The 26,904-nt window shown below is 41.7% G+C and overlaps 1 protein-coding gene across 17 annotated transcripts in view; it reads right to left on the bottom strand.

Annotated features, from left to right (window-relative positions):
- The window catches only part of PTPRM (protein tyrosine phosphatase receptor type M), an 826,718-nt gene that overhangs the window by 67,071 nt on the left and 732,743 nt on the right, over positions 1 to 26,904 (bottom strand). For all 17 annotated transcript variants that reach the window (XM_031003686.3, XM_031003684.3, XM_063699394.1 and 14 more), the window contains 2 exons: positions 25,289 to 25,365; positions 20,935 to 20,971 (listed from right to left, as the gene is read on the bottom strand). In XM_031003686.3, the coding sequence (XP_030859546.1) occupies positions 20,935 to 20,971; positions 25,289 to 25,365 (114 nt within the window). The remainder of the gene's footprint in view (positions 1 to 20,934; positions 20,972 to 25,288; positions 25,366 to 26,904) is intronic.

Raw genomic sequence — 26,904 nt, forward strand, 5'->3', positions numbered from 1 at the left:
ACTGTCACCAAGAGCTACTCCATTTGGATTCAGCAGCTCCTGGCGGAGTCTGAGTGACCACGACCATCAGGAGCCAACATCACAAGTCCAAAGATGTGAGCCTGGTACACAGGGAGGCTCCTCTTAGTACCCCTGCCCTTGAAGGACCTAAAGACAGGGGGAACAGCATGGGAGGTCAGTAAGCCTTTGCCTTTGACCTCTGACTCCCAAGATCACTGTGGATTGCTCACAGAGTGGACAAACAAACAAACTCCCAAGATTTTTCAGAGCAAGGAGCTCTGAAAAGCCTCCCTCTTCAAGGTGTGAACAGATGTGTTTGCAAGACAGGGCATTTGATTTCCTGGCAGTTTCTGGCTGGGGGGGAGCCACTGCAATTGCTGTGGTGGTGCGTTTACAGATGTTTGCACAATAGGCAACATGGTTAATCTCAGCAGTTGTCCCCCTGTGGGAAATTTGAAAGGTAACATCTAGAAATTTCTATAATATCAGGCCAGTAATACATTCCGTCTCCTCCAGCTGGCAGGCACACAGAGACCTCTACTGAGAAGGAAAGGTGCAGGGGGCCGTTCCTGCCACCACCAAGCCCCAAAGGGAAAAAAAAGGGGGCGGAAAGTCTTTTTTTTTTCAATAAAAAACATTACCCATTAACAAGCAATGAAAAGCATAAATGAAAGACATTCAAGGATGGGCTTTATTGTATAAGATGAGTTCTCTAGTTCATGGGAAGTGACAGATATCAAAAATCATCGTTTCAACAATGTATAATATTCAGGTGATGGGGGCCCTAGAAGCCCACACTTCACCACTAAGCAATATATCCACGTAACACAACTGCACTTGTACCCCTACATCTATAAAAATGATCATTTTCAAACCTTGATGACTTGTACCCCTGCTTTTCACATTTGAATTTCTATACACTATGTTTTCTACATTAACTAGAGCTGCTGAGAAGTCAAGGTCCCTTAAGCTCACAGTGGCATTTTCGAGTTTTTTGAAGTAAAGAAAGATCATATAAGTACAAATTGGCATTCCATCATAAACAGAATAATACCTAATGTGCCTTAAACACTTACTATTTCCCAGGTCCTGTTTGAAGTAGTTTACATGTACTATTGCATTAAATTTAGAAAACACCATCCTATGAAATAGGTCCTATTGCTCACCCCCATTTTACTGATGGAGACTGAGGCACTGGGAAGTCAAACAAGCTGTCTAAGGTCACACAGCTAGTGAGCTACAGGGCTGAGTTTTGAACCAGAAGTCTGACTGCATTATATCATGCCGCCTCATTTGAACATCGGAAGCAACTCAGAAGGGCTCTACCAGACAGGTGTGTACCACACAGTCCTCACAATCCCGGCAAGAAGAAAACAGGAGAGAACCCATATTAACCACACTGAAACCACCTCTTTAAAGGTGTTTTTTTTTTAAGCATTACAATTTTAATGTAATGACATAGAACCTTGTATCTTTCTAGGTTTTCATTTTTAAAATTTTTTTCCATATATATATATATTTATTATACCTTAAGTTCTAGGGTACATGATCTCAGGTCACTTCCCTCCTTTAACTACTCCAAGGGCCTCCCACTGATACAGAATCAAATTCAGCTTCACAAGCACAGCCAGCCGCTAAGCGTCTGTGCTTACACGGTAGGACTACTTCAAGAGCACAGCACACCCTGTTTCCTCCACTCCATTTCTGTCCCCCTCCAAACCCCAGCCACCATGACAACTCACCTATTTACCAAGTGGATGAATACAATACCCCAAACCCACATGGGGCCTCCCCTGAATCCGTTCCCTACCCCTCAGCCAGGGCTCATCTATGAAGACCGTAAACCCCACATGTCATTTTCCTGCATAAATCCTCCCACGGCTTTCCGCTGCTCTCAGAGTAAGCCCTAAATTCTTTAATAAGGCAAATGCGGTCCCACACAGTCTGTGCCTGGACTGTGTCAAGGCACCTGCCCCTCCCTGACCATCTATCTCCCTCACGCTCCTTCCCAGTTTCCTCCCGTAAGACCCCCCTCTGCTGATGCGTCACTTAAAGCCTGCACATCTCCTTGCTGGTTTCAGCTGAGCAGTCCAAAAGTCACTTCCTCAGGCCACTTTTCCAAGACCCAAGTGGAGGCTCCCTGTTTCTTCATGATGTTTAAAGTGAGTTGTGCTGCCAGTGTGTTTTCCATGCACATTTTCCTAACGTGGCCTCATGCCTAGCTTGCTTTGTTCATTTATACCACTGTCCCGGCCCCAGTGGGTATGAGTGGCCACCCCTGCGTGCAGCAGTTAAGCACTCAGCCTAGTGTTAAATGCCAGGCATTCTGTGAGGTATGGTAGAGATGTAAAGGTGAGTAATACGTACATGGTCTCCACCATCCAGAAGCTTGAAATTTTCTAAGGTAGAGATAAGATAAGAACAGCCCACACTCTCATGTAAAGTACAGTAAGGCAAACATCCTGAGACACTTAAACCTCAACTGATGTAATTCCAGCTACTCAGAGGCAGAGATGGGAGGATTGCTTGAGCCCAGGAGTTTGAGACCAGTCTGTGCAACATACTGGGAACCTGTCTCAAAAAATTTAAAAAAACCTCTTCAAACTGAGCTGTGCATACCCTTGGAGATACATAAAGACGATCTAAGGCATATATGAGTAGTTTTTCAAGTATTAATTTCCAGATACTTAATACCTATAAGGACTCTGCCAAAAGTTATTCCCTAGGCAGGAGTCTCCAGCCTCCATATGCAATAGTCTTTCTTTTCTTTCCACTTCTTTTCTCTTTTCTTTTCTTTCTTTTTAAAATGTATTATTACATACATTTTTTTGACGATTGCTCTGTTGCCAGGCTGGAGTGCAGTGGCGTGATCTTGGCTCACTGCAACCTCCATCTCCTGGGTTCAAGCAATTCTCCTGGCTCAGCCTTCCAAGTAGCTGAGACTACAGGCACGCACCACCACGCCCAGCTAATTTTTGTATAATTTTTTTATTTTTAGCAGAGATGGGGTTTCACCAACGTCTCGATCTCCTGACCTCATGATCTGCCTGCCTCAGCCTCCCAAAGTGCTGAAATTACAGGTGTGACCCTACCTTTCCCTTTCCCTTCCCCTTCCCTTCCCCTCTCTTCTTCCTTCTCTCCTCCTCCTCCTTCTTCTTCTCCTTCTTTTTCCTCCTCCTCCTCTTCCTCCTCCTCCTCCTCTCCCTCCCCCTCCTCCTCCTCTTCTCTTCTTTTCTCTGTCTCTCTCTCTGTCTCTGTCTGTCTCTCTTTCTTTCTTTTTTTTTGAGACAGAGTCTAGCTCTGTCACCCAGGCTGGAGTGCAGTGGTATGATCATGGCTCACTGTAGCCTTGACCTCCTAGATTCAAACGATCCTCCCACCTCAGCCTCCTGAGTAGCTTGGACCACAGGCACTATGCCCAGCTCATTTTTGTACTTTTGGTAGAGACAGGGTCTCACTATGTTGCCCGGGCTGGTTTGTAACTCCTAGATTCAAGCAATCTGCCTGCCTCATCGTCTCAAAGTGCTGGGATTACAGGGATGAGCCACTGTGTCCAGCCTCACAATAGTCTTTCATACACTTGAAAAACCACCTATCTCAAATATGACCATGGGGCACTGCCCGGGTGTAAAAACCTACAGGTTTGGGCTGGAATACTGGCTCCAGAAACTCACTTCCCTGTCTGAAACAATTCTGTGAGGAGTAAAACTTAGCATTTTGGCTTATGTTAAGATGTTCTGAACTCAGAACCCTTGAAGCAGTAAAGGTTGGTAATATTTATTACTATTTATTTATTTATTTATTTTTTATGAGACAGAGTCTCTCTCTGTCACCCAGGCTGGAGTGCGGTGGCGCGATCATGGGTCACTGTAACCTCTGTCTTCTGGGTTCAAGTGATTCTCCTGGCTCAACCTCCAGAGTAGCTGGGACTACAGGCGTGTGCTACCACGCCCAGCTAGCTTTTGTGTTTATAGTAGAGATGGGGTTTTGCTGTGTTGGCCAGGCTGGTCTCCAACTCCTGACCTGAAATGATCTGCCCGCCTCAGCTTCCTAAATTGCTGGGATTACAGGCGTGAGCTGCCATGCCTGGCCATATTTACTCTTTTAAATGGAACCAGAATGCTTTCGAGGAGAGCCAAATCTTCTTGGATGAAACCCGTTAAGTGAAAGTTTCATGAGTTTTCTTTCAGGTTTGGTATGCTTGAATCTGTAAGGTAGTTAAAAAACACCACATACCATAAAATATTTATCTTAATTACACCAATCCTCATTTTATCTTAGAAAATATTTCATACTGTCTATCTCTTATTAACAAATACACTTACATAAACATGTGATGAAAGTTTTCGATATCAAACTCAAATGTTTAGAGCAGGTGCATAATTTCTTCAAACTTCTTTTGGGGATACACAAGAAGAAAAGTCTGAAGGCCAGGGTCGGTAACTGATGTATGAGGATGCCTGTGGCAGTCAAAGTCAGGAAGAGCTTAGGTCTGACTGGCAACACAGTAGCAGGACTAGCATTGTTGAAGTCAGGTACCTGCCATAGGTCTCAAAGGACAGGGTGTGACTCTGAAGGACGGGAGAGGGGAGGGAAGGTGGGGATAGCAGGTCCTCCAGCAGGAGCCACTTGTTGCCACTTGGGAGGGAAGGAGACTCCCATGGGGCCCTCTTGTAGGAAATGTAAAATTCTGATAAGATTTGCAAGTTCAGATTTTAGGAGTGGAAGACAACCATGACAGATACTAAAAAACATGACTAAGGAAAGTTCCGGTTTTAGAATCAAAGCTTGGGAAAAATCAGAGAAAGAAAACAGAGGAAGAAGTGTTTGGTTGTTGGAATGGACTCTACGGGGGGCACCTGTACTGCAAGGAGGTTTGATCAGGTGTGGGCTCAGCCTTAGGTGTGACCAGCCATCAGCAGCTGAGGATGAAGTGGGAACAGGAGGAGCAAGGTATGGTGGGCTGAGAGAAATGGTAAACTGAGCCCAGCTATCCAAAGCCAAGTACAAAGGCTCCCACTGAGCTCTCCTGCATGTTCCGGACAGATGCCAGTGTCCAGAGCAGAAGGGTCTACTCTTTCCATTGAACAAAACAACTCCTAAGAAACAGGAATATGTTGAATGTGAACAGTAAAGAACAGTGAACAAAAAGATGGTCCGTATTGATTAATGAGAGGCAAAGTTTAAACATATTTTATAATTTTACAATTATTATGGCAAGAACAGCTCCCTGGGCATCCAAATGGCTGGTGGAGATCTGCAGCAGAAATGTCCAGGTGGTGATGGGTCGGGAATCCAACAGACAGCAGCAATGTGGCTGCAGGTGATGGCTCAGCACAGGGAGAGCCTGGGGGCAGGAAGGTCAGAGCCTATAGGGCAGGGGGCAGGCCCTAAGCTGGCCTCGTGTGGCTGGCAGGGCCAGCGTGGGCTCCAAGGCTCCCCAGTGTGGCAATGAGGCTCAGGTGGGCTCAGGAACCAGGGGATTGGTGGATAGGCTGACCTCTTGATTCAGACCAGGGAGGACTGGGGCTGTACTAGGAAGACAGTGTTAAAACCAAGGGGGACTCTTGCCATCCTTAAAGCTCTGTCAGCAATAAGAGAACCAAGGCTTCTAGGCTAGAATAAGGGGAACCCAGGACAAGGGTGTTGGACAAATAAATAGGTACAACTAGATGGCCCCCTGCCAGGCAGGTGCTGGATGCTGCTCTTTATATGCACGATCTCATTCATTCCCCAACACAGCTGTGTGAGGCACCTACTCCAGCCCAAGAAACAGGCTTAGGAGATGAAGTGCCTTTGTTACAGCTGCACGGCCAGTATGTGGCAAAGCTGGAATTCCAGTTCAGGTCAGCCCAGCAACACTATTCTGACTGCAGAATGAATTGAACTGTCCGAGACCAGGGCCCGTTTGAGCGCATCACCAGAATGTTTGTTTCTAGCGTGGTTCTGGGACCTGAAGGAGGGAGTGTGTGGTGGGTGGGGGTACACACTGAATGGCAGAAGTGCGAAGGGAAAGGGGAGGGATGTTAAGGCAAAGCAGCTGCAGGAAACCTGGGCTCCCTCCTTCGGGCACTGGCAGCCAGTTCCCTCCATCAGCAATGAAGATGGCTTAAGGTGGGACTTAACCACAGAAGACGATGAGCCTGAGAGGCATTCATTGTAAAGCTCTTGCTACAGGAATAAAAGTGGTCCTAAATTTTTGATCCATGATTGCTCCTGTTGCCGTTGGTGATAATCTGTAATAAGGGTTATGAAGTCAGTTACTCAACATTTAGAGAACTAGTTGTCCCTTCAGTGGTTTTCTAAGTTTTTATTATAAAGCTTTATGTGATTTTTCAATATGATGCTTCCATAACACTTAAGTCTATAATTTTACATTGAGTAGCTTTTCATTTTTACAGTAGTGAGATGTAAACGGTAAAATATGCCACCATGCTTTACAAACTGAATCTGCCCCATGTGTCACAGAAGTGGTAACAGTGACACAGAATATACTTGGCTTCAGCATTAATAATCCTTAACATCACTTATTTGATAGTTGCATTTGTTCTCCCCTGAGGCTACTTATGTTAAAATCATGCAATTTTCATGAATAATTTTTTGTTTCAGCTGCAGAAAAGGAAAAGCAAAGTTGAGATGGGTGGGTGCAAGGGACATGATGTGCTCATTATCCCGAACTGCTAAGAATATCCCAAGAAAATTACCATTTAAAGGAAACAATAGAAATCAACTAATGAATTACAAGCAAACACACTGAGAATTGTTCTATGATGGGGAAAACTCAGCAATACTTTAACCTAAAATCAAAAATATAACTGGCCTGTTAAAATCGCATTTTCTAAGGACAACTCTCACATGAAAAACTCTTTATGCCTAGAATTACAGGGTTAGAAGTGTTCACTGGTCCACTGGAATTTCAATTTGGTGACAGTAAAAGAAGACAAAAGCTATAATAAAATATACCTTTTTAGAAGTAGTGTTGAAAGTGATGACTTAAATAATAAATGTTAAAGAGTGTTTTGTTAATAAATTACAGTGATGCCACACAATGACACATCTCTTCTTCTCAACTGGAGTAGGGTTTCCTGTGACAAGAGTCTTTTCCCCTCACCTGGCCCTCTCTGGTTGGCGGGTACTTGCTGTTTGCCCAATTTCTTCTAAATTGCCTTGCAGGTGTGTACTCTTCTTATACCTAAAATCAGGCATACACTTCCTGCTGTATCTACGATTAGCCTTTTCTCCAGAGCACACAACCCACATATTGATGCTTACATTTCACTCATTCCATTCCCCTAAATTCTCATTTCAGACTGAAGTAAGAAAGTGTGACAATATAAACCATGTGACTATTTGTGGCTTTCTCTACATAATTAGTTTCATGGAATGTTTGTTTCTGGGTGTATTTCTAAAACATATGAAATCCTGATTGGACACCAAAAGGTTACGTCAAATTTCATTAAGAGAAAATTGGCATAAACCAAACATTAACGGACAGGTTTTAAATAAACACTAAAATAGCCTGGGAAACCTCTGTCTATAATATGCTATACAACCCTTCAACCATCATCTCTTTTCTCTTTTCTGGTTAATAATCTTTTCTTTTAATCATTTATTCAATTAAAATGATTATGAAATGTTTAAAAACAAAAAGGACAAATAATTACATAGTAGATATTATTTAGTATGTCTTTATAATAAAGATAAATTTAATCAATAGCCATTTCCTTCCTAAGAAATATAAGGAACTTACCATGTTAAAGCTCCTCTCTAAAACACCCCTGTGTAATTCTTATCCCAGGAACTGCTTTCAATGAAGCCTGTTAGTAAGGAACTTGTCTGGTCTTTGGAATTAAGCTGTTTTCACTCACATGTCATCTGACTTTAAGTGTGCACCAAGGAAGCCTTCAGAACACCAAGACTGGAGCTGACACTGCTATCAAGGCTGCTCAATTTCAGCAAGACTTCAAAAACAGAAGGAAAATATGCTTTTCCAGCTTAGGATGCAGCTGTTGTCTTTCCAACCTATGTTTGTCTACAGTTTAACAGTGAACAATGATGGCACTCTTTGTACTCTGGAGGGAGTACAGGATGTTGGTGCACACTTAAGTGGCTCTCTTTGATACATCCTTCTGGAAGGAAGCATTAACAGGTGTAGGATGTATCAGCTTTCATGAAAACTATATGAGTATACATTATACTAGGGTTAAAACCTGAACTGCTTCTCTGCTATTGAGAGATATGTCTTTTGGAACATACAAAATGATAATAACAATAAGTAGCTAATATCTATTGAGAGGTTACTTGCAGAGCTGCTATCTGAGCCTAGGCTGTGCAACTCTAGAGTGCAGGCTTTCATTAACCATTCTGCCTATCTTCTTTTAGTGGGGAGCGGACAGTCCTGGCCTACTTACTGACATAAAACATGGTTGTATATGGAAGAAATTTTAAGACCAAGTTGAAGAGATCTGATTGTGACTATGTTGCATAAAGCAAAGAGATATCTATGGGTAAAACCAACAATGGGGTGGTTTGTAGCCTAGCATGACTTGCTCTTAGAATTGAAATGTTCCAAAGCATTTCTGGAAACTCCATCTACTGAAAGAAACCATCATTTGCATTTCATTCTTTTTGGGCGATATTCAGTCCTCTTCTAGAATCGGACCTCCCTAGCAGTTACGTAAACTATTTCAGGTTGCAGTGGTACCACTGTGAAAAGGAATGCAAAGGTTTCTATTATTCTTGACACAGAAAGCAGGTCGAGAAAGGCAGACCCATCAGATTTGAGTGATGGGATATGGATTAGGGCACCAAAGAGGATCTCTAATATAGAAAAGAATAAAATGGGGGTAGGTAGTGTGTGGCAACAATATGCTATACAATGCAGAGATAGAGACACTGCTTCCAGAGGGACCTTCAGTCCCTGATCCCTGGGACAGACCGAATGGCGGCATGCATGGGGAGCTGAAAAGAGGCGCAGGAGAAAGTGCTGTGGCCTCGGAAGGAAGGAACATGACAGATGTCCACAGCACAGAAGCATCCTGCTGGCGGAGGTACAGAGCATTCATCAGTGTCGGTCTCCAAAGAGAACGCTCAGAAACTGAGCTTGGGTACTTGTGCATGCTGTAAAGAGGGGAACAGAGAGACGGCAATCAAGGACAAAAAAAAAAAAAACAACGAATGGCAGCCTTCAGAATGGAGGGGTTTGGTGACCCAAAGGATCTGGCTGCCTTCTGTCAAGGAAGTAAAGTGAAGGGAACAGCCTATATTCATATGCTTCAGGGGCAACTGCCAGAGAAATAAAAGCTTTCATTAGTCTCTATCTTCCTTAATTAAGCTCTTCTCAGTACACAAGTGGAATCCTCTTTTATTTAAGAAAAAAGAGAATAAATCTAATAAATGAATGAAATACAGATAAATTGGCTCCCTAGACATAGCTCAGTGCAGACAGTCTCAAATTTTCCATGGCAGTGAAGGGTGTTGCATGAGGAAATTTCCAGCAGCTTCCTTTTGAGTGAGAAGGCAAGAAAAAAAGTCACTGGTTATAGCTAGAAACTTCCTAAACTGTTTGCTGCCTTGAAAAACTGGTCCTAAACTGCCCATGGGTGAAAAAGAAACCTGGGGCCCAGATTTCTGGAAAAGTGGTTCTAGGGCTGCACTCGGTCTTATTTTTTCTTCTGTAAAATGGGGTAGGGGTGGAGAAGAGAAATGGCTTAAAGAAGTTCCTAGGTTGGGTGCAGTGCCTCATGCCTGTAATCCCAGCAATTTGGGAGGCTGAGGTAGGAGGATTGCTTGAGGCCAGGAGTTTGAGACCAGCCTGAGCAACATAGCAAAACCCTGTCTCTATAAAAAATAAAATAAAAAATTAGCCAGGTGTGGTTGCTTATCCCTGTAGTTCTAGCTACTCAGGAGGCTGAGGCAGGAGGATCCCTTGAGCCGAGGAGTTGGAGGCTACAGCGAGCTATGATCATGCTACTACACTCCTGCCTGGGTGACAGAGTGAGACCATGTCTCTTGAAAAAAATCTAAATAATTAAAAATCAAAATGAAGTCCCCAAATCTGTGGGTGCATTAAAATCACAAATTAGTAAGAGTTGGGTATCATTTATTTATACTTCCACACTGGGTAATTCTGAAGTCACTGGTATATTCCGGATCGTGTGCTGATCCTGGCAAGTGACAGGTGCACAGAAACCTTTGTTCAATTTTGAATGAACCAGGCTGTAAAGGAGTAGCTTTGCTTTGCAAGGACTCATGTTGCCAGAGGCACGGGGAAGCCAGCACTTTGGAAAGTACATGGGTATTAGTTTCAGCTCTCTCCTTTTAAAGGGCTGAACCTGAGAGAAAGAAGTAACCTCACAGTTTTTCTTCCTGTTGAATAAAATGCCCTATGGGGGAACAGGTCTGTCTTAACATATGAGGTTTCTCCTAGGTTGAACTTTGCACACACTCTAATAAAATATGAACGTTAGTCCATGCAGTTTGCAAATACTTTTGCATATATGACTCACTTGAACTTATGTGGATGAAGGTCACTTAAATATAGTTCTGCTTTAAGTGCCAACTGTTATAATAACAAAACAAGGAAACTGGACTGTGAGCTTCTTAAAGTTTCTATCACCTCTAAAAGATTCTACAAATTTTCTACTTCAAATGAGGAACCCCTCTAAATACTCTTGAAGGTTTAAAAAGCATTTGTTTTAAGACACCTTAAATCTGAGTGCTTGCTTAACAACAGGACATCATTTATTTTCAAATTATTCTGTATTAATTTTGGTTCTCTTATTAGAGGGCCACATTTTCCTTATGGCATCTATAACAACATAGGTGGATGTTACCTAACATGCTCTATTTTTTACTTCATCTTTTAATTTTAACTCTTTCTTTAAATGTTCTCATTGCTAATGAGCAAGTTTATTTAGAGCACAGGGATGAGAAATGTCTATGAAAGTGACCACTGGGCTAATTGGCAACTATCTTTTGAAATTAATCTAGTGAAGAGAAATTACTGTTTAAAAGGAAGTTTCTGGATAAGCTGCTAATTGCAATTGTTCATTCTCTCTTGTAAAACCACAGATGGTTGGTAAAATGCAGGCAGGGTCTGTATAAACTTGGCCCTGGGTAGCTGGAATACTTATGACAGTGACTTTTATGGAGTCACTGTTTCCCTGTATATAAATCACATTTTCTCAAAGCGTCCCTATTTAAATTTGGAAACCAGAGAATACTCCACTTCACTAGGTAATACTTTTAAATTAGTCTCAAATAGGACATAACAAATGAATCCAAAACATAACCTACAACTCACTGACAATGCAGGAACAACTTTGCCAGGAAGCAGAGTGCTAGCTAACACAGAATTTGCACTTGAAGTGCAAGCTGCACTGGTTCTTGGAAGAATAAAAACAAAAGTTGTTTACTGAAGGCTGAGCTTTTGATTTAAAAAAAAGTTCTTTCAATTCTACTGAGAAATAATTTCAAGTGTTCATCTCCATCTGGAGGCCAGAATGCAAGAGAAAAAAGCTGCTTTACAGAGTGTGCAGAAGTTACACTGACGCTCTGAGAACCCTCCACTACCGGAATGGCTTGCCCAGGAAAGTGAGTGCAGCATTCAAAGCACTATTATTTATTGCTTCAGAGGCCTGAAGGGGAATTTTGAGCTGGGAAAATATAAACCATATTTATCTTTTTGAAAAATCCTTATTAAACCTATACCAGAAGTATGTGGAATAAAGATAGAAGAAAAACAAATTGACAGCAAAAAGAATGAAGTCACTACAACAAAGTTTCAACTGTTGTGCAGTGTTTGAGGCTCTGTAAATATTTCCACTATAAACCTTCACTCCCCACATTTTTATTATTTTCACATAAAAGTTTGTTCCTAGCTGAAAGTGTCTGGAGGGAACTTTTTAGGCTTCTCTTTTTCAAATTATGGACAAATTATAACTACAGACAAAACTGATTATATGTATGGGGACAGGGGTTACACAAACAGGCTCAGGGTAGAGCCAGGCAAAGTTAGTTTAACAAGATGGACTGTCTCTAAATACAGGATTTGATTTACTGACATACGTAAAGAAAGTGTTTCTAAGAATAGAAGCTGACCAGCCCTTAACTTGAAACAGAAATAGTCAGAGATGTTGGAGATAATGCCACCAAAATCTGCCCCAGGATTTTGGCTTTGCCGGGCCAACATGAGCCATCCTCTCTACCTGGCTGAGATATTCTACTGTCTGAGTGGTGCGTGGCACACGGTAAGTCCCAATCCATTCATTTACTCATTCACTCATTCATTCTTGTGTTCTTACTGAGCTTATGTCTTATGCCAACTCACTACAAGACAGGTGGTGCATACTTATTGAATCATGAATAAACTCTGCGACCCCTTCTTCAGATGCCCTGGTCATGATGAAGTGATCTTCTGCCAAGGCATCTTCCTCTTCACACAGAATGCCCCTACCTGACCTTGGCAGTTCTGTCTGATGGGTGGTTACAGTTTTCATTGTAAATGACTATCTGGCATCTGGTTCTCCATATCAGTTTCTGTGGTCTTTGCCAATGTGACCTGGCATCCTCAAAGATGACACTGGGCATCTGGATCCTCTGAGCATAAAAGGAAGACAGTGATGGCGGTGATAAGGTCAATGGCATGTGGTGGGGCCTATCTGGATGGCCAGTTCTCCACAGATCACAATCTCTATGAATTGTTCCAAGGCTTCTTAACTATGCACAGTTTAAGTTTGTTCACATGTGAGAAATGAAAAGTTCATGTCACTAGCTATTTAGGGGTTTACATAAGACTACTTACATTTTGAAATGTGAACATATGCAATTAGTAAGACCTACTCTGCTTTGTCTGAGTATATTTTCAAGGTCAGCAAAAAAGGACATTATTTTGTAAATGGGCAACTTACTAGGTATTAAAAAGAAAAGGCCCCTTTTCTGGGGCCTATGTCCAAAATGCTATTTCTTAGGTTATATTCCAGGATTTTTATAGTTTGAGGTTTCACATTTAATTCTTTAATTCATCTTGAGTTGATTTTTGTATATGGTATAAGGAACGGGTCCAGTTTCAATCTTCTGCATATGGCTAGCCAGTTATCCCAGCACCATTTATTATTCAATAATTTTTTTTTTTTTTTTTTTTTTTTTTTTTTTTGAGACGGAGTCTCGCTCTGTCGCCCAGGCTGGAGTGCAGTGGCGCGATCTCGGCTCACTGCAAGCTCCGCCTCCTGGGTTCACGCCATTCTCCTGCCTCAGCCTCCCGAGTAGCTGGGACTACAGGCGCCCGCCACCACGCCCGGCTAATTTTTAGTATTTTTAGTAGAGACGGGGTTTCACCGTGTTAGCCAGGATGGTCTCGATCTCCTGACCTCGTGATCCACCCGCCTCGGCCTCCCAAAGTGCTGGGATTACAGGCGTGAGCCACCGCGCCCGGCCCATTCAATAATATTAATAATGGGGAGTCCTTTCCCCATTGCTTGTTTTTGTCAATTTTGTCAAAGGTCAGATGGTTGTAGGTGTGTGGCACTATTTCTGGGCTCTCTATTCTGTTCTGTTGGTCTACGTGTGTGCTTTTGTACCAGTACAATGCTGTTTTGGTTACTGTAGCCATGTAGTATAGTTTCAAGTCACATAAAGTGATGCCTCCAGCTTTGTTCTTTTTGCTTAGGATTGCCTTGGCTATTTGGGCTCTTCTATGGTACTGTATGAATTTTAAAATAGTTTTTTCTAATTCTGTGAAGAATGTCATTGGTAGTTTGATAGGAATAGCATTGAATCTGTAAATTGCTTTGAGCAGTAGGGCCATTTAAACAATATTGCTTCTTCCTATCCATGAGCATGGAATATTTTTTCACTGTTTGTATCATCCCTGATTTCTTTAGGCAGTGTTTTGTAGTTCTTGTTGTAGAAATCTTACACCTCCTCAGATGTCAAAAGCAATTGCAACAAATACAAAAATTGACAAATCAGACCTAATTAAAGAGCTTCTGCACAACAAGAAAAACTATCCAGAGAATAAACAGACAAACCTACAAAATGGGGGAAAATATTTTCAAACTATGCATCCAACAAAGGTCTAATATCCAGAGTCTATAAGGAACTTAAACAAATTAACAAGCAAAAGCCAAATAACCCCATTAAAAATTTGGCAAAAAACAGGAACAGATACACTTGAAAAGGTACCATGCGGCCAGCAAGTATATGAAAAAATGCTCAACATCACCAATTGTTAGATAAATGCATATTAAAACCACAATGAGATACCATCTCACACCAATTAGAATGGCTATTATTAAAAAGAAAAAATAACAGATGCTGGAGAGGTTGTGGAGAAGATGGAATGCTTATAGAGTGCTGGTGAGAATGTAAATTAGTTCAGCCATTGTGGAAAGCAGTGTGGGAAATTTCTCAAAGAACTTACAACAGAAGTACCACTTGACTCAGCAATCCCATTATTGGCTGTATACCCAAAGAAAAATAAATCATTCTATATGATTCATGCGTGATTCAGATACATACATACATGTGTTCATCACAGCAGTATTCACACTGGCAAAGACATGGAATCAACCAAAATGCCCATGAACAGTAGACTGGATAAAGAAAATGTAGTACAAATATACCATGGAATACTATGCAGCCATAAAAAAGAATGAGATTATGTCCTTTGCAGCAACATGGATAAAGCTGGAGGCCATTATCCTAAGTGACCAATCGCAGGAACAGAAAAATCAAACACTGTATGTTCTCACTTATTAGTGAGAGTTAAACACTGAGAACACATGGGCACAAAGGAGGCAGCAACAGACACTGAGGCCTACCTGAGGGTAGAGGGTGGGAGGAAGGAGAGGATTAAAAAACTACCTATCGGGTATTATGCTTATTATCTGGGTGACAAAATAATCTGTACACCAAACCCTCATGACATGCAGTTTACCTATATAACAAACCTGCACATGTACCCCTGAACCTAAAAGTTAAAAAATAAATAAATAGCTCCCTACAAGGTAGACTATTTTCATCTTCATTTATGATGAGCACAGAGATGTTAAGTAACTTGTCCAAGGTCACACAAGTTACCAATGGAGGAACCAGGGTTGGGGGTTGAGTTCAGACAATGTAGTTCCAGAGTCTGTGTTCCTAATGATTAAGCTATTCTGTGCTGTTTCTCAAAAACAGTAACAGGTCACACATACATGGCATTTGCTCCATTCCAGGAATTGCTCTAAGCATTGATACATACATGAGTTAAAGTAATCCCCAAGGTCACCTATAGGAGGCAGTATAGTGAGGTGGGGAGGAGCCTTGATGCTGGAGTTCAGTTGCTACACTTGAATCTGGCCTTTGCACTTTTAGGTCTGTGACTTGGAGCATGTTATTTCAAGTATCTTTGTCTCCCTTCCTCTCATTTATAAATTGGTGACAATCCCATATATTTCCCATATTTGTGCTAAAGATGAAATGAGCTCTGTATGTGTGAGTGCTGGGAATGCTGCCTGGCACATGGTAAGGTCCTGACTATTATTACTATTTACCAAACACCAGGACTCTACCTGAAATAAGTTGAGGAAGTTCAAATACCTTTGCTGTGACAGCACAAGAATTTGGATCCCAGCCTTCTGGCTGTGGTACATGTGTTATTTCTACTACATCCTGCTTTTACAAAATAAACATCCGCTATGGGACCTGCTACTCTAGTCTCTGTCATTCAGAGAGAGCATTTTCTAATATATTATAATTGCTAAAATTGTTGAAAGGTGAGCAAAGGCATAAACTTTTCAGCACGAATGCAAAATAACATATAGGCAGAAAACCCAGCCTGAGATGAACCGTAAAACCCAAACTGACCATGGTTCAAAATACTAATGATTATAACAATACTCTAGGGTATTTTACTACAGGGTTAGGCTAGTAAACATTTTAGTAATAGTTTGTTAAAGTTAGTAAAAATTTTGATGCTTTCAGGAATGTGTTTCACAGTTATAAACAATCTATGACATTTTGTTAACCCCTAAGTATGGTTTTTTAAAAAGTAGAACTGCATGTTCTGCACATGTACCTCAGAACTTAAAGTATAATTTTAAAAAGTAGATTAATTAAGTCTATGGTTTCTGTCTTATCCCCAAATAGCTTTTAATGTTTCTGACCAAAGTAAAGTTCATAACCTGAGGTCCACAGAATTACATAATTCATGAATAAAATTGGGGGGTGGGGGTAGTCCATGAACCACCCTAAATGAAATTTTCTTTCTGGGGAAATGATCTTGATATTTCATTAGTTTTGAAGGAAGTTCTGTGTCTTCCAAAGGTGAGGGACATTTGGGCCAGAGTGCACAAGGCTGTGCTGTGCGGTCCTATGGAAAACACGGTTGGGGGCACAAGGGTCTCCCTGTTCTCACGTGGGCATGGGGGCTTCTGTTTGGAGATCCTCTCTCTAGTCCTGGACTCTACAGGGTGCTGTACAGAGCTAACGCTGATGGAGACAAAAAGAAACTATATATGGCAAGATGAAGGCTAAGTTCGGAACCCCAATCAGGTAGTCAACCCTGTCAAATTAGCACAGTTCAGAAAGAAAGAAATGATGAAGTGGGCATTGAGGCACCTAAACTCAAAAAAGTAACGTGTGCATCTCAACAATCTATAACTCAGGTTACAACACTGAAGACAATAATAATTAACATGTATTTTCAGACATGACTGTATCATCGAACATTTGCTTTTTATTGTGTTGTCATGAGAAGCATCATAACTTAGAAAGCAGGGGCTGGATCTGGATTAACCATATGGTTTTGGGGGGTGAGCATGCAGTACACAGGAAAGACCACACCAGGCCTGAGCCTCTTTCTTGGGGGATCCCAGTGCACAAATGACTCTGGAAAATGCTCACTTAGAAGTGAGGAAGGATGCTCAGGACTGTGCAAGCCATGTCTAGAACAGACTCACAGCACTTTCTTCAGTAACAGCCTTGCATGGTCTTTCCCTGAGTTATCTGACTCTTGAGGTAAGTTTTAAAATTAAAACTAAACAAAGCCGAGTGCAATGACTCATGCCTGTAATCCCAGTGCTTTGGGAGGCCACGGTGGGAGGCTCCTATGAGCCCAGGAGTCTGAGACCAGCCTGGACAACACAGATTTAGGGAGATCCTAAATCTACAAAAAATAAAATAAAATATATTAGTCAGGCATGGTGTGCAACTGTGGTCCTAGATGCTTTGGAGGCTGAGGTGGGAGAATTACGTGAGCCCAGGAGTTCGATGCTTCAGTAAGCTATGATCCCACTACTGCACTCCAGTCTAGGTGACAGAGTGAAATCATGTCTCTAAACAAACAAAAATCAAAAGAACACTTATCCACGGCCCCCACGGCTGCCACCATGAGGCCAGCAGGTGTTCTATCCAGTCGGTTCTTATGTGTGTGGCTTCATCCAGCTTGCAGGCCACATAGTCTCCAAGGTTGCATTTTGATTGTGAAATACGATCACTTCTGGGCAATCCTACCCACTTGCATGCTCTTCTGCCCATCACTTGAGCCTGCTTTTGAAATCTCCACTCTGCCCTGCCTCTACATACAGACATGCAGTAGCGGACATGACTTCCTCTCCTTTGAGCCCCTGGTTTGCTAAATCATAAATCTTGAATGTTACTGTTGCACTAATGTCTGGTCAGTCAGACATGATGAAGTTAATATTGGGTCATCATATATTAGTGGCCAGACAGAAGACAATTAAACCAAGGGGAGATAGGAAGAACATATTAATACTAAAAAAGCAACAGATCTGGCTTGAATGGGATGCTTTCAATTTGCAGAAACGTCACCCATTATTGTCAAAGGTCAAAGTCAGTTACAGCTAGAAAAATCAATAAAATTGAGGGTGGATGGGAGGAGGAGGCCCAATACATAAATTTATAATATGTCCTCTGTATTGAAGGAACTTGATGAACATCTGTGCATTACTAACTCTTGGAAGTAAAACTGGTTGTCAGCAAATTGCACCATTTGTATAGTTTCATAGGTTCCTGCTGTGAATATATTTTAAAGAATTATGTTAGTGCAAAACACAGGACAAATAGAGCAAGAAGACATTTAAAGACTGCATCTGCCTGTTGGTCTTCATTGCCCATTTTGTTGGCCTCTTGGAGGTATTAATGTTTTGTTTGTTTGTTTTTCAACAAAGGTGATCTACGAACATATTCTACCTGTCCATGCCAATTAGTGCAGATTATCATCAGTGATCTTGATTACTGGTGATCTAAGGCTATTAGTCCATTATCTTCTGGTATATAATAGAAGATTCTAGCTTTCTCATCTGAACATCATGGTCTGAATGTATTATTCTTAATATGATATGTATATTCTTGACTGCATGTTAGATTAAAAATATTCATTCATTTTCCCTCCTCTCCCTGCACCGCCACCAGCAGTGATGTTAGTACTGCCAGTTTGAGAAGTCCAATCTGCAGCCCACCTTGTACCAGGGAAAGGCTGCCACGACCTGGTAAACAGGGCATTAATCAATGCCCTTCTCCATTAAGGGCAGACTGGTTGTCTACTGCAAACTGATGACATTTGCTATTTCTTATCTGCTTACAAATACATTTGCTCATTAACACTAGAATGCTGCCAGAGAGGGTTACTGAGCTATTAAGTATCACTCACATGAATTCTGCAGAAAGTGACTTCTCTATTGGCATTTCTCTTTAAAGAATAATCTCTTACAGGGGGAGAGGGGCAGAGAGAATGGACAAAGGGAAGGAAGCCTGGTAAAGGGCCATGTCTAGACTTGACAGTTTCAGTCTCTACTTTAGCTGTTTGTTTAGTCACCTTAATCTAGAGGGCCTCAATATTGAAAATACAAATAAGAGCAACTTAATGTTCTTGTTATCTATGAAAACATAGCTTGCTAATCAAGTTATTGGAGAGAAATGAAGCTCGGGAGTATTTTGGGTATTTTACAATCAAATTTTCACACGAATTTACAAAAACTGTTAATTTCAAATTATCATAAAATGTATTAAATCTGATGTCGTGATGCTTAATTTAGAACATTCTGAAAGCCATCAGAATGAATTTCAAACCCCTAACAACAGGTTCCTCTAACGGCATTGATGAATTCCGTTTGGAAGCAGCAGGGTTAGGAGATGTCTAGGACCAGACTCTGACATGCATCCTTGTTCTATCCCATATGTAAGAGCTCAAGCTGAGCCTTGCTTCCTGAAGACCTCAGCAACCTCTATGTAGTAGGGCCTGCTTTGTGCCAGGTTCATACTGGAAACTCTACAGACAACTTTGCATCTAGCTAGCAAAGTGACCTTGGAAGGAGCCATTACCAACTTCAAGTCATAGATGATGAAAGGCAGTGGGAGCTCCAGCAGGTCATCTAGACCTGAGTGCAGAGTACCCTAGTGGTGATGTGAGACTGTGGACTCTGTGTGGTGTCACCCAGATTCTTGGGGTGGCTGTGGGCATGGGGCAGGATTAGTTTCCACAGTGGCTCCACTTCAGCCATAGCTGGAGCTTTTCCACCCCAAAGCTTTGCTGTCCAATGCTACCACAGGGAATAACCAAATGTAGCTATTTCTATCAATATTAAAATTTAAAATTCAGTTCCTCATTTGTAGTAGCTGTATTTCAAGTATGCAGGAGCCACATGTGATTTGTAGCTATGATATCGGACAGTGAAGATAGAGAGCATTCCCACCACTGCAGAAAGTTCTACTGCACAGGCAGATCCAAGCGTTGGAATTCTGTTCTCTGGCTACAACTGCCTCTTTTCCTAAGCTATGACTCATCAATGGGACCCAGCCTCAATCCGTTAACTCCTTCCCTCTCCTCACGGTCCAGTGGACACCTCTGATTGCCCTTCTTCCAAGCCTGGACTTTCCAACCCCAATTATCTTGGCATCGATGATTCCCTTGTCACTGACTGTCTGTGTACACCCTGCCCCCATGCCTAACCTTTGGCAGATCACATCCTTTTCACTTCCCCGCTACTGTTCCTGGGATGTAGCCTATTGCCGAAAACAATGATAAAATAATAAAATAGGGAGAACATGTGCTGTTCAGCCTTAGCTGGGTCTTCTCTGCTTCTTACTCCTTCTTCAGTTCATCCCATATTGACTCACTGACTCATCCTTTAGGATGCCTCATTCTCTAAAACCTCGCTCCCTCATGACCCCCACCCTCTGCAGATGACCCACTTCATACGCTGGGAAAATCACCCAAAAACCATTGCCATGAGCTTCCTCAACATGTCCTTTAGCTCTTCTGTTTCCTTTAGCCAAGGTGACCCACCAGCTGCTTTCCACCTGGGAGAACTAACTTTCTGCTTCCACATCTTTGCTCATGATGTTTCTCCATTCACAAGGGCTCTTCCCAATCTCACCTCTGCCACAAAACAGTTTTTGAGTCATCCCACCGGAAAGCAACCCCTTCCTGCTCCAAATATCCCCAATGTTTTATCTGTATCTGTTCCTCTCACAGATGTCACCTGCCACCGTACCTACTAAAGTACATACAGGTGACTGCATATCTTCCCCACTAAACACAACCACTGTGAGAAGGGGGTGCTTGCTGGATTCAGCCTGGCTCTCCAGCAGCAACCAGCACAGTTCCCTGTGTAGAGAGCAGCTGGTGTATATTGATGGAATGGCTATCTATATATCTACTTTTGCAAATGTCCAACTTACTCCTAAGGTAGACATATTGAATTCAATAAAGAATTGACGGACACATTTCTCCTAATGATCTCAACATGAAGTTCTAACTAAATGATTTACATGACCAGAATGTCTGATGGGAAGGCAAGAGTGTACCTGCCGATGGCTAGAACCGCAATAAATGTGCAATATCTTCCTGAAGGAGGGTGAAGTGGGTACAAAATGATAGAAAGTGGGCAAAAGAAACAAAGAAAGACAACAAAGTAGAAATAAACTTACCTTGGGTAGCAATGTAATGATTGGGTCGATGATAACCCTATAAATAAATAAAAGAGAATATTTGATAAACATAAAATCGATAAACAGCAGATAAGTCGCATGCTAACTTTGCTGAAAGGAATGTGCACACAAACGCCAATAGCTGCATCACCTGAAAGTTAAATGGCCAACCCAGCACCACTGAGTTTCTCTTAATTAGTGAAGGTGCATCAAATACAACAGTTCTGATGCTTGCACCAAAGGTGTGGGTAACTTAATCATAACTGGCTATGAGATGATGGATGAGCAAGAAACACTAACAACTTATGGATTCTCTGAAATAACATAAGCATTACTCTTACAAAGTGCAAACAAGCTGAGAATTTGCAACAGAATTTCATTTGTGTTTGGGATGTCATTGGCAATATGCCAAGGGTTTAACACACATTCTGTTATATTGTTATAGACAGTTATATCAATAGTGATCCTCAAAACCATTCTTAAACACTGCTAATACCATGACATGCTACTGTAGCAAGGGCCAGGAATTTAAAGAGGCAGAAGTTCTGAAAGATTCCTTCCTTTTATCATGACCGTATAAGAAACAAGACAGATAAAAATTGAGGCCAAAGAAAAAGGGCCAGGTGCGGTGGTTGATGCCTGTGATCCCAGCACTTTGGGGAGGCTGAGGCAGGCAGACTGCTTGAGCTTAGGAGTTTGAGACCAGCCTGCACAACATGGCAAAAAGCCATCTCTACAAAAAATACAAAAATTAGCCAGGTGTGGTGGCATGCACCTGTAGTCCCACCTACTTTGGGGACTGAGGCAGGAGGATTGCATAAGCCCAGGAGTTCCAGGCTGCAGTGAGCCAAGATTGCACCACTGTACTTCAGCCTGGGTGACAAAGTGAGACCCTGTCTCAAAAAAAAAAAAAAAAAAAAGAAGGAAACAAAAAAATTGTAGGATAAGTATCTGGGAAAGAAAAAATCAACTCAGAGAAAATTACAGCCAGCTAACATATCACCATGGATCTTAATATTTTCTATTTCTGTCCCCCAAGATTGCCCAAAATACCATGCCCAAAACTGGTTGGAAAACAGAAAAAAGAAACTTGAAGAGAAAACTCAGATTTCTCAGATAACTTAAATGCACATGTTAGATCATTTTGCCCTTAAAAACAAGTGGAAAACAATGAACAACAAAAGCAAACACATTCTTTTATACAATTGACTTGCTGTAGGTCTCAAATTATAGAACCATGACCAATATTAAATAGAACTCTTTAGACCATCACTCATTTCTCACTGGCTGGTAAGTCCCACAAGGGCAAGAACCTTGCCTGACTTATCCATACTATACGTCCGAGGGCCTAACAAGGTGCCCAGTAGTTAGGAGGGACTCGTCTGATGGTGAAGTCACCCAGAGAGTCCACAGTGGCCTGTATTGCTGAACATCACCATCATTTCTCAGTCCTTATCTACTTGGCCATCGGCAGCATGAGTATAATCAATCCCCTTAAAATGCTTTCTTCCCTGGTTCCATGATGTGACTCTCCTGATTTTCTTCCTACCTACCTCCCTGGCCGCTTGTTCTCAATTTCATTGGCTGGTTCTCCCTTTTCAACTTGATGTGGAAGGCCTGGTTCTTGGACATTTTCCTCCATCTGCTCTCACTCTCTGAGTGAGCTCCTCCAGCCCCATGGCCTTCAAGCTCGTCTGTACACTGATGAATCCTATATTCTTGTTTCCAGCCTAGACCTTTTCCTGGAAATTTTGATGCATACCCACTGCCTGCTCAACACTTCCACTGGGAGGTCTAATATATATTTAAAGCTTCACACACCTAAGACTGAACTCCTCATTTCCTCCCTAACCCCTACCTGAATCTGTTCCACACATCATCTTCTCCTCAGCATCCTTGACCCCTCTCTCCCTCCTGAACCCCGCAGCCAATCTGCCAGCAAATCCTACTGGCTCTACCTTCAATGCAGCTCAAGGGTCTCGCCATTTCTCACCTCCACTGCCACCTCTCTGATGATTGCCACAGCCACATAGCAGGCTTCTCAGCTTCCTCTCCTGGCCACGTGCAGTTCACTTCCCTCCCAGCAGCCAGATCATGGCTTTACTCAGATACCTCTAACGACTGCCCATCTCACTCACAGTAAAAGCCAAAGTCCTTACAACTGTGGACCTGACCTGGCCCATGACCTCTCCCCATATCATGGAACTCTGCAGGCCCCTATACACCATGCCAATGATTGCCTGCTTGCTTTTCTTCAAAATCGCCAGGCACAGATTCCACAACAAGGCCTTTGCTTGGGCTGTTTCTCAGCCCAGAATGCTCTTCTTCCAGGTATCTATATAGCTCAACCCCTTGTCTTCCTTGCTCACTTGCTGCCTTCTCAGTGGGACTGACTAGAGCCACTCGATTCAAAATTGCCATCAGGGCCTCCAGGTCTGGCGCTCCGAGTCCCCCTTTACGGCTTTAGTTTTCTCTGCAGTACATACAACTTTCTAATTGACCATATAGAATTAACTTTTTAATTTATTGCCCATTTCTCCTAATTAGAACAGCAGCTCCACTGGGTCAGAGGTTTTTTTGGTTTTGGTTTGAACTGTTCACGGTTTTTCTGCTAGCACCTAGAAAGGTAAATAACGCATAATTACTCAATAAGATCTATTGACTAAGAGAATAAAGAGGCCCTCAGTATTGGCTCTTCTCTCTTAAAATACAATTCAAACTCAGTAATCCAGTCTTTTCATTACTTTATAGCCTTGCTCATGTATGTGACTTCCTTGAGCTGGAATATCTTCTCTCCTGCATTTACACTTACTCACTGGTTAAAGCTTATTCAAATTACATCCTCTATGACGCCTAATCTGATCACAATGACTCCTTCAGTGGGTGTTTCATGAAACACTTACTAAGGGCTCTCTATATTCAGGCATGTGCCAGGTGCAGGGGAAGTAAGATGCCTAGGACACTGTCCCTGTACTCAAGGACCCAGTAGAGACTGCAGGAGCTGGGACTGGAGTGTGAGCGGTGTCCCCTGGAGCCTCTCAAGGGAAGGTGTGCTACAGTTGGCCTGGAGGTAAGTGGACTGGATAAGACAGTCATATTTCAGCTTCTCAGCTTCTGAGTTGGGAGACTGTGAGGAGGAGATAACTGGTCTGGAACATCTGAGTACTCCCATGAGGTACTCACTAAACATGTGCTGATTAAAAGAGTAAGTGCAATGCACCTTATGAAGAAAGCTTGCTTTAATAAAAAATAAATGGAACCTGGAGTGGGTATGGTTTTGGTTGTTATCCAAATAGTGCAGGGGTCTTCGTTTGATGAATGAGAGATGAACTATTCTTGAAATAATCATACCCCAGTCCCTACCCAAAAATCTATAACTGAAAATGTCAAATCTGTCTAATTAGCACTAAACATAACATTCTCATAGTTATTTTTAGATAACTTTCTTAGAGATTGTGATGCTATTTACTTTTAGTAGCATCTCAGTAATATTCAATCAAGAAGCAAAACAATCCATATATATGAATCAATCCTGTCTATGGAAGTACTGATAGACTAAGCAATAGTGTGAAGGCCAAGCACAGAGTATGCCTTTGGAACCACAAGGGAGCAGAAATCTGTTTAATATAAACTCGGGCCTTGGAGGTAACAGCAACTTTCCCTTGATTTTTCAGTCTACTTTTGATTTCATTCATTCTTTCAACTGAAAACATGCTGTCTCCTAAAGAATTTATTCTAATGTAAAACATTAAGTTAACATGATGCAGAATGAACAAAGAGGCAGTCTTCAATAATTAAACAGCCTACATATTTAATGACATGTCTTGCTTGCATTAGAAGTTCTGGTGAACAGATGCAGACTACTTTGAAGACAACTTAAAAGTGCAGTGATGACAAGGGATTGCAAATCACCGTATTAGGAATTAGAGAGTTTTGTCCCATTAATATGCAAACAAATTTTTTAAGTGTCGAATAATACGAGTTGTTAACAAAAAAATGGAAATAACATTTTCTTAGTCCACATAAGCATGAGATGGCAAAGAAGGCATAGAATGTTACAGAGAAATTCATAAACGAATGGGCTACCTTGAGAAAAGGAGCGACCGTGTCTTCACTGTTAAGTTCTGTGGTGTGCAGGGTAATATTCATGTGTTTGCTTTTAGATTGAGCCCAATGTATGTCCAACAATCGTACAGCAGACACACAATCTGGTACATGTCAGAATGGTTGGGTTTACTGAGTTTTATACTCTGATTTAATCATTATGCATTGTATACATGTATCAAAATATCATACATAGCACCCAAATATGTACAACAATTATATATCAATTAAAAAATAATAAAATACATACATCAATATAATTGCCATTGATATAGTCTGAGTTTGTGTCTCCTTCTATTGTCTGCAGCCTCACTCGGGAATGATCGTCTGCAAAGGAAAAGCGACAGAAAATAACGATGAACAAAAGCAATCTGGTAGGTGGCTCTGAGCCCCAGAATGTAAGCATATTACATAGAGATTACCCACAGACACTCTGCTTTAAAGATAAAGAATTAAAGAGTACACACCCTCTACTTCCCATTTTGCTATTAAAATTGGGAAGGATTTGTAATTTTTAACATTTTACAGTAAATCTCATTAACTTATTCTTTGATCATTGACGGGCCTAAAGCATTGACAAAGGTTTGACACTTTTACATACAATCCTGTGAACCACAAACATAAATAGATCTTGGATTGGAAGTTTGAGCAACTTCACTAAATCACATACAGACCCTGAGATGTTGAAGGCTGTGACACCCACCTTGACAAATGATGATTACAAACTCACAGTGCAGGCTTCTGGGATGTGCAGATGTGATCCTAGCCTTAGTCACTGGTGAGTTCCCTAAGTCCTATCTGTATCTGCGGGCATCAGCCAGCAAGAGCAAAGCTGTCACCATCCATCATGTGACCACAGGCCAGGAAATAAGGGCACCAAGCCTCAGCCTCCTCATCTGGAGAAGGGGATGACACTACCTGCCTCAAAGTGGGCTGTGTCCAGGATTCAATGAAAACAAATTGACACATAAGTACTATAGAGGGCTCATATTTATGGTATTAATTAGCTATATTTAAGTATTTCCAGAGTAAAAAAAATTATCTGCAAATACTATTGATGTATCTCAATTATTTCCTTGAAAACGTATATTGTATTTTATTTGTTACCTTAATTTTTTTCAGAAATGGGGTCTGGCTATGTTGCCCACGCTGGTTTCAAATTCCTGGCTTCAAGCAGTTCTCCTGCCTCAACCTCCCAAATGCTAGAATTATAGGTGTCAGCCACAGCACCTGGCCCCAAATCCATATTTTAAAAAGGGATGTGCTTCGTATGTTGTCACTCATAAATGGGAGCTAAGCTAAGAGGGCACAAAGGCATAAGAATGATACAATGGACTTTGAGGACTCAGGGGAAAGGGGGAGAAGGGGGTAAGGGAGGAAAGACTACACATTGGGTACTGTGTACACTGCCTGGGTGATGGGTGCGCCAAAATCTCAGAAATCACCACTAAAGAACCCATTCATGTAGCCAAACATACCACTTGTTCCCCCAAAACCTATTGAAATAAAAAACTAAAAATTAAAAAAAAAAAAGAAAGGATGTGCTAATAGCACCCTAAGGGCAGAATTTTCCTGCACTGATCACTGCTGTGTCCCTGGCCTTTAGATTAGAGCCTGGAACATAGCAGATTTACCCCCAAAATAACTTTTGAAGAAATAAAAAGTGCATTTTTGTTTTTTGAAAATATATGTCCTTTAAAAAGTATTTACCTAAATAACTGTTCCTTTTAGCAGAGGGACCCTTCCTTCCAATTAAAGTGTATGCTAAAACTCAGTATTCAGAACAGATAAAAGCCAGCTGCCCTGAAAGGAAAGCACAGGGGGGCCTGATAAGAACATTTTGCAAAACTTCACTTCCAATGTTGC

The sequence above is a fragment of the Gorilla gorilla genome, chromosome 17, assembly GCF_029281585.2.
Source record: "Gorilla gorilla gorilla isolate KB3781 chromosome 17, NHGRI_mGorGor1-v2.1_pri, whole genome shotgun sequence".
NCBI classification, from domain to species: Eukaryota; Metazoa; Chordata; class Mammalia; order Primates; family Hominidae; genus Gorilla; species Gorilla gorilla.